Genomic DNA, 15,467 nt, shown 5'->3' on the forward strand with positions numbered 1-15,467 from the left:
GCAAATGTGGGATGCCTGGGTCACACTCACACAGTTTCATCACTTTGTCAGCAACATTGAGTGTGAAGATGTGCACACGCATGGTCACACAACACTTCCACTTCTTGTCAAGGCTGTGTTACCATGTGTGTGCAACTCCTGGGAGAGAGAGTTAATGTGTACAAGGACATGCATGGGATGCTATCACTTTTCATGGGTGCCCTGTACCTGTCTTTATGATCAATCCACAGTGTCATATCATCTGCCCCCCCCCCCACACACACACACACACACACACACACATGCACAGTAGCACAACCCTAGCTCAAAAAAAAAAACACACCAGTGATAGTGGCCCTTTCCAAAGTATTTTCCAATAGTCTCTTGCACTTCCATCTCAAACTCACACTGCACTCTATTCTACTCTGTTTCTATGGCACTCATATATTTCCCTGTTGAAGACCTTACATACTCATTCCCCCTCTCTACCAAAATGATAATAAATGTGCCTTGTCTTTTGTAGTTAATTACTTGGGTTGCCTGTGTCTGATGCACAGTGTGGTCTGGCTATGTATGGGGAGGCACAATCTAGGATTGGGTTTGATGTGGTGTATATGCTTTACTATGGGGCGCAGCCATGTCTGAACAACTGCCTCTTTGTTAGCGCCATGGCATAATGTACCTGCCGCCTTCTGGCATGGTCATCCCTTGCTGCTTGATCTGTCATGCCTTATATGGGTCACCCTCCATTGTCTGGTGAGCTTGTAGATGTTCCTTCTGCATATGGTCACCTTGTTGCAACTGCTTCCTTACTACCATTTTATGTAACATTGCACATACTGAAAATATCTTAACAAATGTGCTGGGGTCGTACTGCAGTACACCACCACCAGCTACATCTAGGCAACTAAAACATGTTCCACAATGACCCGGGTTTGTGATAGGGCATAGTTGTATCCATTGTCTGTCGCAGTCTATGGATTTTTAATAGGTGTCATCTACCAGAGCTCCAGGGCATATCTGTCATTTCCAATAAGATGTGTATGTAGAAAGTCCATCTATTTGTCTACCGTGTCACAATGAGTAAGTCACTTGACCAGATGTTGCTACTAATTATGCTCTGAAAACAGGCCTGTGCATAGTGGGTTTAGCTCATATCATTCATCTGTCACTGATGCTGTGGAAGACCCCCTCACCCTGATTTTACCTCATATGTTTGCACTGCTCTCATAAAACCTTTGTTTCTTTGGTTAATTAGTATGTAGTCAGTCAATATTGCAGGACATTAGAGTTTCACAGTTCTTATTGTTCAAAAAAAAATGCATATTGATGCAAAGCCTGTTGTTCTGTTAACTTTTGAAATAAATTAGAGTAATATTTAAAATTATCCTTGATTGTCGGCCTTTGTTCCCCCATTACTTTTGTCTTTGTCCAGCATTCATGAGCAAAGAAGTTGAGAGGTGTGGTTTACTCATTTAAAAATAAATGCATGAAAAAAGAAGAAGAAAATGTCCTGTGCTACTCTGGAATCTATTCTCAATACTTTACTTCACAGCATTTTGTTGATTTTTCCGTGCCGTCTTACATTCTTTTCCTGGTATTTCATTCTTTGAGTGTCAATCACTTCCTTGTTACTTTGTTCCTCTGTATTTTTCCAAGACTCCATGTATCTTATAATTCTGTTTTTGTTTCTTGCACCTGATGTGCATGACATTATGCTTTGCTGTACTGTATCCCACTTGCCATTTATCTGTCCAGGTAGCTAGTCACCCTAGGATCCCTCTTAGGCCTATTACAACATTTGTTGCATGCATTTCTTTTTGTATCCACAAACTCCACTTGTCTTCCTCTTGCTATATCTGACACAGATATGCTGAATACCACTAGTCTTAGTATTAGTACCTGAGTCACGCTATTCATCATTACCCCCTTCCCCCATACATACTACCTTTTTAGTGCCACCCTTTTGTCTCTTGCCATCTGGGCAACTATAGGCACTTCATGTCCTTGTCCATGCATGTGTTCTCCCTTTGAGTTGTCTGGCATCTTTCTGCATAGCAGAATATCAGTGTTTCTGCTGACAGAGAGAAATAAAACATCCTCCTCAGTCAATAATTGAAAACAGTGAACCAGATTCAATTATGTTCTCCTAGCTATGAAGGCAAAATGATATTTACTAGCTGAACGCCTGATAGGGTTTATATGAGACCTGAAATATCAATGTGTTTCTAACTGCCTGAACCACTGCCTCTCACCCTTTTCACTGGACCAACCCAATGATTGAACATCAGAAGACAGTTTGCTTATGGAAAAGTGAGTTTTGCATACAAGGAAACGTACAGGTAATGTGGCTATCACTAGATGGTAGGGAATAAAGCAAACAAAAAAATCCATCTGCTTCAAAACAATACTGCAGGTCAGGACAGAGTAAATGAGTGTTAGAATCCATTAATTTGCCTGGTGCTGGTAAAACTATAAACATTATGCTAACTACTGAAGACCTATATCTGATTGTGCATTTTATAAATTCTGCAAAAATGTTGTTTGAGAATGCTATAGTGGCTCAGGACTAATGTTTAATTATCATAATTCACTATAGATTCATGCTCAGCATAAGTTGTTTCACTATTGGTTAATATTTATTAGGTATGGGCAGCAGCCTCTAAAGCCTCACACAACCCTCCACTGGATTTGCTTTGGAAAGAAATGCACAAGTTTGGAACTGGTACAGAATGTACAACAATTCTTTGTAAACCTAATGGCCAGGTTAGTAATCTGTTGGTCTCGGTTTGTCTGCCTGTCTCTCTGTCTGTCTCTGTCTTTCTCTCACTGTTCCCATTTCTCTCACTCTCCCTCTTTCTCTCTCGCTCTGTTTTAATATCCACTATTCATAACAGAATTATGTTTGTGCTAAATAATACATAGTACTGCCTATCTAATACTATTTGTGTTCTGCTATTTTAAAGAACGCACAATCCTTTATTACGGAAATATATGTGTGTGTGTGTGTGTGTGTGTGTGTGTGTGTGTGTGTGTGTGTGTGTGTGTGTGTGTGTGTGTGTGTGTGTGTGTGTGTGTTTGTATGTATTTATATATTATACTCAGAGAAACAAAACAGAATTTGTTTTATATGGTTCTTTTTATATACCTATTATCTCAATACCCTATTGCAAACAGTGATATTATTCAATAATTTTACTTGTGGATGCATACACACAGGTCTATATGGTACATGTATGTGTGCTCATGCACACATGCACATACACAGATGCACACACTCATGCGCGCACACACACACACACACACACACACACACACACACACACACACACACACACACACACACACACACACATACATACATACATGCACCATTTGCTTCATGACAGGAGGGTGCACTGGGCTTGTCCCTGCAAAACACAAGAAAAGGGAGTTATTTACCCTTTTGTTTTTTGGGCATTTTTTTAATCTATCGACTTTCAGTAAATTGGCTTTCATAATAGAAACAAATAAAATAAGGTGATAGGTTTATTAACTCCATTACTGTTTTTGACATCTATGTTTTTAAATTATGTTGAAAGCCCTTGTTGGGAAGGTGATGTAGTAGAAATATAATCTATTTTGACAATGCAGTTTTGATAGTAAGAGCAAAAGAGTACAAAATATTTAGTTATGTATAACTGAAAGCTTGTCTGATGAAATTCAAGTGACTGTATTTGAATGAAAGCCCTTATTACACGTGTTTTTACAGTTTTGTTGTTTCAGTTTCTGGTCTGCAACATATCACTTTTAGTTGTTTTTTACAGTTTGTTTTGTGTTTTGTTTTAATTTGAAAAAAAAGGAAATGGTATGATGCAGCAATACATAGATTTTATTTTTACTATATCAATGGATAAAAAGGCACTGCAAAGAAGTAAAACAAGCATGTTTTTATGTTTCTGAACTGTAATTGAACTATAGAAATTTGGGGGAAAATAGTAAACAGATATCACAAATAAAAGAAATGGCAAAAAATAAAGTCCTTATTATATGCATGTTTGTGGGAAATATCGATGGAGAGATTCTTAGAGATGCTGCATTATAAGGAATGGAAGAGGGGTAGAACTTTATAAAAATAAAGTTATCGTTTAAACAGAAATGAAGTTTTTTTGTTGTCTTACTAAAATTTATAAGAAGTAATTAAGAATGGATATTTATTTAGACATAACCTATGATAAATGGTCTTTATCTTCTATTGATAATGATATTTTTTTGCTCAGTTAATGCTTATTTAATTATATTAATTTTAAAGATATAGATATGCATATATGTATTTCCATAGCTATACATTTTTATCAATTCATTTAATGTGTAATACAAATAGATTTTAAATAAAGAGCCTTGCCACTTTTCTTGTAAGGGCCATGGGATTCTTTGTATTTACCTAAGATACCACCAACTCAGACGGATGCAGATGAAGTGGCATTTAAAACTGATTTTCTGAACACCTGCCTTTACACTGCCTCTGCTTTTTAGCCTGTTATTGAATTTGATCATTTCCTGTACTTTTACTCAGCTGTGTTGTTTAAGTATGTTATTTCTTTCGTTTCAGGTCCATTTTGTGTTTTAAGAGCCTGGAAGGGTTAGTGCTGCACTCTGGTTGCAGTGGAGGGTAGCCTGGTCAAATTTTGTGCTGTAAATCACTTAAGAAACTTAGATTGTGCTTGTTGTGATGGGCCAGGAACCATTTCACTTTTTTACTGGTTGTTTTGAGCCTCTATATGTATGCATGATGCTGCTTGTCATGCAGTGGGTTGTAGCAGTGCCCTGTATAAATGCAGGTACCCAGAAGTGACATTTTCTCTAATAAAGACTTTCCCCTGAACTCAGTTATGCAAAGAGCAGCTAGCTTGTGCAGTGACAAGCACATGAGGAGTTTGTAATTAGATATTTCTGCTTTTACTTTAAACTCCTAAAGCGACATTTTGATAACCAAAAGGGCCTATAACCATGGATCTGATATTGTTAATCCTCGTTCATTCCTTACGCATGGGTATCGGTTCCGAGCTCGGAACCAAGCCGGCCATTTTCCAAGCTCGCATCAGCTTCAAACTCTTGAGCTAAACTCATACCCACAATCCCCCTCTCCCTGTTACCTCAGATTTCGTTTGCCGTGTTGCCATTCATTCGTGTCAAGCTACTTCTCCTAAGCTAAGTACAGTCAATTGTTGTTTAATAGCTTTAAAGATTACTTTTCTGTCAGAAAAGTTCATATTTTATTGTCTCTTACCCTATCGCATCTAGCGTTCATAATTTCTTCAGGTTTTACTGCTTTTTCATTACTACTTTTACCGCGAGGTATTCTCTCTTTACCATCATTGGTAATCTTTTTCCTTTTTTCTCTCATACCTTCGGGTACTCTCTTGTACCATTGTTGGTACTTTTCTATTATTTAATTTGCTGTCATGGCAGATAAAAAAGGTAGTCCAGGGTTTAAGCCGTGTTCTGATTGTGGACACAAACTGCCTACTTCTGATGCACACTCTTTGTGTGTTTATTGTTTGGGAGCTTCCCATTTGTCTGTTGACCCACCCTGTACTATTTGTGAGAACTTTTCTAATAGAACCTTGTCGGAAAGGTAAAACAAGCTGATACTGAAGGGACTTCTAAAATCTCCCTTTTCAGAGGCTATTTCTGGGTTGGAGGTCTCAACCCCTCCTAGAGCCCATAAGAAAACCTTGGATGTTCCTATTAAGGCTAAATCTTTGTCTTCGTCCCCGGCTGGGGACTCCCGCCAACCAAAACTTAAAAAGGATAACGTTTCGGCTCCGGAGCTCTCTCAGTCAGCCCCAGTGCTTTCGGTGCCTAGACCTTCGGCACCAAGGCCTTCGGCTCCATTAGTGATTTCGGCTCCGTCTTCTCCTGCAGCCTTCTATATATCAGCACCGAGGGGCTTCTCGGTTCAGGCCATTACCACTGTAATGGCACCGACCATTCAGTCGGCGCAGACCTTGACCGCGTCGGCTCCGAGATCTTCCTCGGAACTGACGCCTTTATTGTTAACTCCAGTTTTGTCAGTTCCAGCTTCGGCAGCGATCCCTGTGTTGGTGCAGACCATGACCTCAGCACCAATGACTTCTTCGGTGCAGACAAAAGTAGTCCAGTCTCTCTCGGCACTGTTGTCCACAGTGTGGTCAGATGAGATGGGCACCGAGTCTGCCTCTTCTGTGGACAGGCCTGTTTCTCCTTCAGTCTCTGTGAGGTCCACTAGAAGCCTTTCCGAACATGATGTGTTGCATCTTGTGGACCAGGTACTCTTGGCCAGAGGTATCCCACCCCTCAGGAACTATCCTTCCTTGGGAGGTGATCACCCATCTCCAAAGACCCCTTCTTATTCTCCTCCTTCATTGCCTTTGAAGTCCATGGATATAGCACAGTCTTCCCCTTCTGTGGTTCCCTTTATGGATCTCACTAAGGAACCGCAGTTGCCTTTGTGGCAGGAAAGTTTTGCTATGACCCAGGATGTCAGCTGTGACACGCATAGCTTGCTGCTCCACAGCCATCCAGGGACTCCGGGTCAGCAGGCTGAGCCACTTAGGGGAGGGGTGACCCCTGTCCCAGACATACACTCCTCTTCGGGTGGACCAGCCTTCCAACTGATGGAGAAGGCTTTCGCTGCTGCTGGCGATACCGGGCTGCCTATACTTCTGCCCTCCTCTGGTACACTGGTTTCACAAGTCGCACCTAGTGGACACCGGGTGCAAGGGCCGCAGGGCATATTCCCTCAGGAATCCCCTTTTCTGCTGTCTTCTCCAGCTTCTCCCACTGAGGAGGTCCACTGGAAAAGTTAATGTAAGAGGAAGCACATGGACTCCACAGAGGAGCCCCTCACCGAAGACACAGATTTCAATGAGGAGGAAGGATCCCCTTGGTCTCCCTCTGAGGTATCCTTTGGTAATATCCTCAAAATCCTTAAACAGAGAGGTGACTGGCAGTCCTCTAATCCGACCTCTGAGGAATCTGTGTTCCTGCAGGCCTTTCTCGCCCGGCCCCCTACCTCCTGGGTTACTCCATCTGTGATTAACTTGTCCGGCTCATTGTGCAGCATGCTTGGAAGGCTCCTGATACCATCGAAGCTATTCCTCGGTGGCGAGATAACATCTTGTCCCCTCCTGCTTCGGATCCCTATTGGTCCAACGGTCTTCCTGTAGATGCTTTGGTGGTGGTGGCCGCAACAAAAAAGGATCTGTCAGAAGAAGAAAGCCAGACTGTCCATCCACCTAACAAAGAGTCCCAGGCCCTGGACAGGATAGGGAAGTGCACCTTTTCTTCAGTGACCTTTGCTATCAGGTCCCTGAATTATATGGCACATTTTACCAGGCTTCAAAGGGATCTGGTTTCTGAGCTCTCTGAAACCTTGGCTGGTGCCATGTCTGATGAGGTCTGTGACAAAGTGGCCTCTCAGCTGGCCACCATTGAATCTATATCTAACTCCTCTATGCGACTGATATCTCATGCATCAGAAGGAGCAGCTAGAGCAGCGGGTTCAGCTGCAGTCTTGAGACGACATGCCTGGATGCACTTGTGCAACTTTGCGGAACCCTTTAAGTCTTCTTTTCTTAATGCCCCCATTGAGGCCTCCTCGTTGTTTGGGCCCAAAATTAAAAGCACACTGACCAGATGTGAACAGGACGGTAAGACTCTTTCTGGCATAGGTGTCTGTTATTCTTCCCTTCAACGAGCTTTCTCCCGAAACCAAAAGAGTGGGAAGATATGGTTCAAGAAATCTCAGGGTCCTTTCCATGACGCACAGGCCGAGTTCTCACCCAGAGGTAGAGGGGGAAACTCACAGGGAAGACACCCCTTTCAGGGCAGAGGGGTCTGCATAACCAGGGTTCCAGGGATTCTTTCCCTGGTCAATCCTACCAGGGCTCTGGAAGAGCAGCCCAACTCCTTTCCTCTGGAGGTTGTTGGGGGACTTTTCTCCTTGTACCCTTCTGCCTGGCTAACCATCACCACCAATTCCTGGGTACAAAGGATTATAACCATAGGTTATCATATCCCCTTCGATCTTTGTCCCGTCCCCTCAAAAAATCTTCCCGACGTTCCACCCAGTCAAAGGGAAGAAGCAGCACTAGAGATAGAAAAGCTGCTAAGAAAGAGAGTCATCCAAATAGTCCCTCCAAACCAGATAGGATCTGGATTCTACTCAAGACTATTTTTGGTGCCAAAGAAAACCGGGGACTGGAGATCAGTTTTGGATCTCAGTGCATTGAGCAAGTTTGTGAGAGTACAAAAATTCCGGATAGTCACAATACAATCTATCCTCCCGCTTTTGGAAAAAGACAATTGGATGTGCTGTATAGATCTTCAAGATGCGTACTATGACATAAAGGTGGACAGGCCATCAAGAAGATTTCTGCACTTCCGTGCAGGAGCCAGTCACTACCAGTTCAGAGTACTGCCCTTCGGACTCTCTACAGCCCCCAGAGTGTTCACAAAGTGCATGGCAGTTGTCACAGCTCACTTGCGACTTCAAGGATTCCAGGTGTTTCCATACCTAGATGACTGGCTCATTTCTGCCCCCACCAGGCATCTACTGGAAAAAGCCCTGGCATACTCTCTCCTCGTTGTTCAAAGGCTAGGCATAACCACAAACTGGCAGAAATACAATCTCACCCCATCTCAGTCGACAGAATTCATAGGAGTTATCTTAGACACAAAAAACTGCAGAGCTGCTATTCCAGAGTACAGAATTCTAAGGATAAAGCAACAACTAATTCCAATCCTTTTAAAGGAAAAATCCACGGCTCACTTGGTTCTACAGCTGTTGGGTTCCATGGCAGCCTCCATCACCATTGTTCCCCTGGCCAGGTTTCACATGAGGCTTCTACAATGGCTACTGCTCACCCAATGGTATCCTTTTCAGCATCCTCTTTCAGCCATGATTCGAGTAACCCACAGGTGCAAACAGGATTTAAATTGGTGGATGACACACAATCTCTCACAATGGTCTCTCCCCTTCTCCCCCCAGCAACCCAAGGCCACAGTGACCACGAACGCCTCCCTGATGAGGTGGGGAGGCTATGTCAGGGACAGACAGTCCAAGGCACTTGGTCCAAACTGGAGGCCCATCTGCTTATAAATGTTCTAGAGCTGAGGACGGTGCTTCTGGCGTTGCAAGCATTCCATCCCCTGCTGCCATCTGGGACAATTGCGATTCAATCAGACAACATGGCGGTGGTCTGGTACATCAACAAGCAAGGTGGAACCAAATCTTACCCCCTTTGTCGAGAGGCCATGAGGATATGGCAATGGGCGATGGCTACCAACTGTTTTCTTCTAGCAATGCACATTCCTGGGAGTTTCAATGTTATAGCAGACAGACTCAGCAGGTGCATTCTTCAACCTCATCAGTGGTCCCTGAATCCCTTGATAGCAACGGAGATCTTCCACCGCTGGGGCCTTCCTTGCTGCGACCTCTTTACATCCCCGACCAACTACAAATGCAGCAACTACTTCGCCCTGATTCCCCCTCTGGGACAGTCACCCAGGGATGCTCTAGTCCACGATTGGCCCTTGGGTCTTTACGCATTTCCACCCTTTCCCCTCATTCCCCAGTTTCTGAAGAAATCCCATCGGTTGAAGAGCAAGGTGATCCTCATAGCACCATATTGGCCTCAACAGATTTGGTTCCCCTTCCTTTGGCCTCACCTACTAGATCGACCATGGATTCTCCATCCAACCCCGGAGTTGATCTCACAACCACAGAACCTGATTCAGCCTAACTTGAACAGCCTGACGCTCATGGCTTGGCTACTCTAATTCCCTTGATTGCCAGGCAGAATGATCTTTCTTTACCAGTACATGATATTCTCATTGCTTCTCATAAGTCCTCCACTAGAATTACTTATCTGAGCAAGTGGAAAAGATTTACCTGTTGGCTGAAAGATAAACAAGTAGACCCCTTTTCAGCACCAGTGTCGAAAATACTAGACTATCTGGCCGACCTTTTTCAATCGGATCTATCGGCCTCTACCATTAGAGTTCATTTGGTTGCAATTTCTAATTTTCATGAGGGTGTCCAAGATTCCTCTCTTATGTCCCATAAATTGTGCAAGACCTTCATAAAAGGTGTGAATCATCTGAAGCCACCTTTTAGAGAACCTATTCAACCATGGGATTTATCATTAGTTCTACCAGCTCTGACAATGTCACCTTTCGAACCAGCCTCTTCTTGTGACCTCAAGTATTTGTCATGGAAAACCTTGTTTTTGGTCGCTATTACTTCTGCCAGATGTATTTCTGAACGTCAAGCTTTATGTATCAAGAGTCTATATTTCATTTTTCATAGAGATAGAGTGTCTCTGAGAACTAAAACGTCATTTCTGCCTAAAGTGATCTCTGAAATGTCCATTAATCAAGCCATTGAATTGCCAATTTTCTTTCCCAATCATTCAAACAGAGGAGAGTATTGCCTACATACCCTGGATATACACAGGCAAATCTGTTTTTACTTAAACAGGACTAAACCCTTTCATAAATCTGACCAGTTATTTTTGGCCTTTTCTGAACCTAGATTAGAATCTGCTGTTGCTAAGGTCACATTAGCTAGATGGTTGAAGGACCGTGTGACCTTTATTTATACACAACGTAATATCTCGTTGCCTACTACCATGAAAGCTCATTCAACAAGGTCAGTGGCAACTTCTGCTGCCTTCCATGCCAGAGCTTCTTTACATGACATCTGTGCAGCTGCATCTTGGGCTACTCCTCATACCTTCATCAATCATTACAATTTGGATTTGGCCTCCAGGGGAAGAGCATCTTTCGGTTTTATGGTGCTCGGGAATGCCTTCCATGAGAGCCTCCCAGGAATAGAGGTAGCTGGGGACTCTGTCCCACACGTAAGGAATGAATGAGGATTAACAATATCAGATAAAGAAGTTATGTCTTACCATAATGTTCCATCTGTATTGTTGATCCTCATTCAGTCATTACAACCCTTCCTCCTTCCCCCTCCTGTGGTTTCTAGTGGATCTCACCATCCGGTTCTCTTAGGTTATTTGACCAGAGGTAGCCTCTACCTTCTTTGACTTGAAAACTCTATCTGAGGTAACAGGGAGAGGGAGATTGTGGGTAAGAGTTTAGCTCAAGAGTTTGAAGCTGACGCGAGCTTGGAAAATGGCCGGCTCGGTTCCGAGCTCGGAACCGATACCCATGCGTAATGACTGAACAAGGATCAACAATACAGATGGAACGTTATGGTAAGACATAACTTCTTTATATGAACTTTCCTGATATTTTTACACCCAGCTTGGTGGATGTGGGCATCTTGAGGCAATGAAGCAATTGTTGGATGTTTACTGACAACAAACTAATTTTTAAACAAACTGATAAGATATGTGAGTGGCATATTTACACAATGTCACTGGAGGCAAAGCTGCTACATATAATCACTCTTAGTACCAATCAGGTGGCCAGAAATCCATACACTACACCCACCACACCCAGTATGGATCAGATGGAATGCATTCATAATGCTGAATGGCTGGAACACCAAATGGCAGTAGGAAGAACATAAAGGGCCAATACACACATTGACGAAAAACATGGCTAGCATTCTATACAGGGGGAGCAAGAACCCCTGCACTCCCCACATCCTCTGCTTATTATATATACCAACATAAAAAACATGCTACATTTGGGAAAGGGGAAAGCACCACTTTACTATCTACCGCAGTCTCCTTGGCATTTTCATTTTCAGCCCTTTGAGTTTGTCTTAATGCTAGTTGGCATACTGGCCATTTTGTGTTATGAATATAACCCAGATCAGACATAGGCCCATATATCCTGAGTCTCTTAAAAATAATTTTCTTAAACCCCAAAGACCTCCCAGATGTTGTACTCCTCAGCAATCCCAAAAGTACTCTAATAAAATAACACCCACCACAACACATACAGGAACATGGTACAGAGCCTCAGTTTCTAAGCCCATAAGGCAAGACACCACGTGACCTAATATTTTAGTTGTAGGCGACACCATTGTGAGGCACCCAGATGTCCCAATCACCTGGCTGAGTAAGAGGAAAGTCATGGCCAGATTCACCAGATCTTGCATATACTCATGTCATGACTGCAAGTACCAGAATTACTCAGTCATAGACTGTGTGCATGTAAGTGACCTGAGACATACCGCCTTGGGCTAAATGAAGACAGACATAATAGAGATCCTGAACAATGTGTCCCAGGCTGATATGAGCCTAGCATTGAGCAGCAGTCTATCTTCACTAAGGATGATGCCACAATATGAACATAAGATGATTGACTTTAATAATTGTCATAGTTTCTGGTGACACTCCAAGGAGTACCGTATTTGTCAGTATATGATGATATGGTCAACAGATCATGCTGCTTTGCTAGGGATGGTTTGCACTAATCCCCTCTAGGCTTTTGATCATTGGCTAAAACATTGTCCTTCCCCCATAGTGCCTCTTTTTACGCCATACCAAACTAAGAAACGTTTTGCCATGGCAAAACCAACCCAAGAAAATCTAAAAGTTTTACTGTGAAAATCTAAAAGTTTTACTGCTCAATGCTGGGAATCTAAACAAGAAACTCCACTCCCACCAATCTCTCCTTACACTACAGAATGCAGACATCTGTCCAGTTACAGTGACATGGATAAAAGCCATGGAAAGCACCCTGGCAGCTCAGAGCTACAATGCTTTCTACACATTTAGATCAGCTACTGCACAGGCAGTACCTAAAGGTGGAGTTGTATCAGTTTACATCAGAAACAAACATACCCCAAGGTTAGTCAAACAGGATAATGTGCTTGAGCTTCTCCATGTCTATATTACTATAGGCAAAATCCCATACCATATCCTTGCAAGCTATAGGTCCCCCTCTGTGACCCAGGAAAGTCATAACACATACTTAAACTTACTAGAGACACTTACCATTCAACCCAGTAACATATTCATGAGCAACTGTAACTACCCCTCCTCAAACTGGAAATCATACATGACTCAAAATAGGCAGCCGCAGAGATTCCTGCACTTAGTAAACACAACCCCCCGAACCAGATAGTACATAGAACCACTAGGGGTGCAAACATACTGGGTTTGGTTCTCATTAACATGGGAGAGCACTGCACCCCCTCTAGTGTAATGCCTTCTGTGGTAAGATCTGACCATAAAACTGTCACCTTGAAATAAAAATAAAATCTGTGACCCAAGCTAACCCTAGAATATTTAGGAACTATTTTAATGCAAACTTTCTCCTTTTAAGTGATAACCTGGCAAAATTTTAAGCCCTCCCAAACCCTGAAAACACAGCTGCTTATGCAGAATTTTTCAGAAAAACCTGCTACAATCATGTTATAATAAGCTTAGAAGAAACTCAAAAAACAAGCAAGCCTGGTAGAATCCCAACATCAATAGGTTGTACAAGAAAAGGAAACTAAGTAATGGCAAATATTAGCAAGTACAATTATCAGTGCACTAAAAATGCTCTCATCAATCTAAACAAACAAACCAGAAGACAAATCAAGTCTACCAAAGCCAAATCTGAGGTAAAAATAGCCTCTCAGGCCAACAGCTCAAAGGCAGTATATAACAATATGCAGAACTAATTATAAATGGGGCCACCTACACTGAGACAGAAGATATATCTAATCTACTAGCTGATTAATTCAGCTACAATTTTACCCTCCCCCAGGAAATACCATCGCCCCCCCCCCCAACTATCACTAGGGAGTAGACCTCTGCACTCTCCAAGGCCAATAATACTGCACCAATGGCACTCTATAAATAGCATAAAACATGGTCTACCAGATCTGATGGTCTATATTTAATGGATGAAAGTGCTTATGATATATAATAGAAGAAAAGTTTTTTTTATTATTGGTTTTAATTATTTTTGAAATAAAGAGTGTTTATATGTATCAGTATTAGTTCAGTTTTCTGTTCATAGGTGCATAGGTTCATAGGTAGGTACTAGGCTATCAGCCCAAGGGCCTATGTAAGCCTAGCGAACAAGATTCTCTGGCTTACGCCACCCAAGAAAGTTATTTTCCTGTGCCACTGCCGAGCAGAGACACAAAAGTGATCCCTGGGGTGTATTTCCTATTTCCCATCCACTCATCAAGATTTTTCTTGAAAAGTGCTAATGAAGAACTTTGCTTGACATAGATGGGTAGCCTGTTCCAGAGTATGGGAAGTCTCTGGGACAGGAATCTATCCCTCCAGCATGTCCTGTTTATTGTGGTGACAAGGTTTAGGTCCCTAGAGTGTGTAGCTCGGAGGGATTGGGATTTCTTTAGGTGTAGCATGTCCAACAGCTCTGGGTTTGTTATAGCTTTATATGTTAGGCAGAGATCACCTCAGAGTAGTCAATATGCTACGGAGTAAAGCTGGAGTTTTTTGAGGTGGTCAGTGTAGGGAATTTGTTTGAGGCCAGTAATCCTCTTTGTGAGGTACTTCTGTGGCCTTTCCAGCTGCTGCAGATGTCTTGTGAGGTACATTCCAAAAGGGGCGTTGTACTCTATAATGGGTCTAATGAGTGTCGAGCATAGGGGAACAATGACCTCTTTTTTCCTGGATGAGAACCCTTTTATGATGAGGTGTGCCACGTAGAAGGGCTTCCTGACTACTGTGGCGATGTGACTATCAAAGGAGAGACTACTGTCCACCTGGGTCCCAAGGTCTCTTATCACGCATTCGGTGTTAAGTAGATTTCTGCCTATGAGGTAGTTCATGGGTACAGAGTTTTTACCAAAGGGGGTGACACTGCACTTTTTGGTATTGAGCTTGAGGCCATGGCTCTGACACCAGGTATCTGTCTCAGCATGGCCTTTCTGTAGGATGTCCACATCATTTGGGGACTTGACTATGGCTCCTAGTTTGCAGTCATCTGCGAACTTCATTATCCAGAGGTCTTCTGTGTTAGCCTATACTTCAGAGAAGTAGATACCAAACAGGAGAGGTCCCAGGACAGAACCCTGTGGTACTCCACTTGTCACTGCTTTGAGGTCAGATTTGGAGTCTACAACTTTTACAGTGTGGGTTCTGTCAGTGAGCCAGTTAGCAACCCATCTTGTGACGTATGGATTTATACCTAGTTTAGTGGGTTTAGCTATAATTCCGGAATGGGGGATGGTGTCGAAAGCCTTGGCGAGGTCAAGATAGGCTGTGTGAACCACCGTACCCTCATCTACGGCTTTGGTGACTGCCTCAAAGAAGTCGGTCAGGTTCAGGAGGCATGATCTGCCTTTCACAAACCCGAACTGGGTGGGATCCAGAGTTTGGAAGTTACCACTGTCTTTGTTTATGAGTTCCATGATGATACGTTCCATGGCCTTGCAGACAAGACTCGTCAGGCTAATAGGTTGATAGTTCCCAGGATCAGTGGTGGCTCCCCCTTGTGGAGTGGGATAACTGTTGCTGTGTGCCATTCAGTGGACACAAAGCCTGATGCGAGGCTATTATTGAACATGTTGCTTAAGT

At 42.9% G+C, this 15,467-nt stretch overlaps 1 protein-coding gene across 2 annotated transcripts in view; it reads left to right on the forward strand.

The window, feature by feature from the left end:
• The window catches only part of LMNTD1 (lamin tail domain containing 1), a 1,453,405-nt gene that overhangs the window by 1,280,361 nt on the left and 157,577 nt on the right, over positions 1–15,467 (forward strand). For both annotated transcript variants that reach the window (XM_044087661.1, XM_044087662.1), the window contains exon 13: positions 2,626–2,745. In XM_044087661.1, coding sequence (XP_043943596.1) covers positions 2,626–2,745 — 120 coding nt within the window. The remainder of the gene's footprint in view (positions 1–2,625; positions 2,746–15,467) is intronic.

The sequence above is a fragment of the Protopterus annectens genome, chromosome 11.part0, assembly GCF_019279795.1.
Source record: "Protopterus annectens isolate FY-2018-M chromosome 11.part0, PAN1.0, whole genome shotgun sequence".
Taxonomy (NCBI): Eukaryota; Metazoa; Chordata; order Ceratodontiformes; family Protopteridae; genus Protopterus; species Protopterus annectens.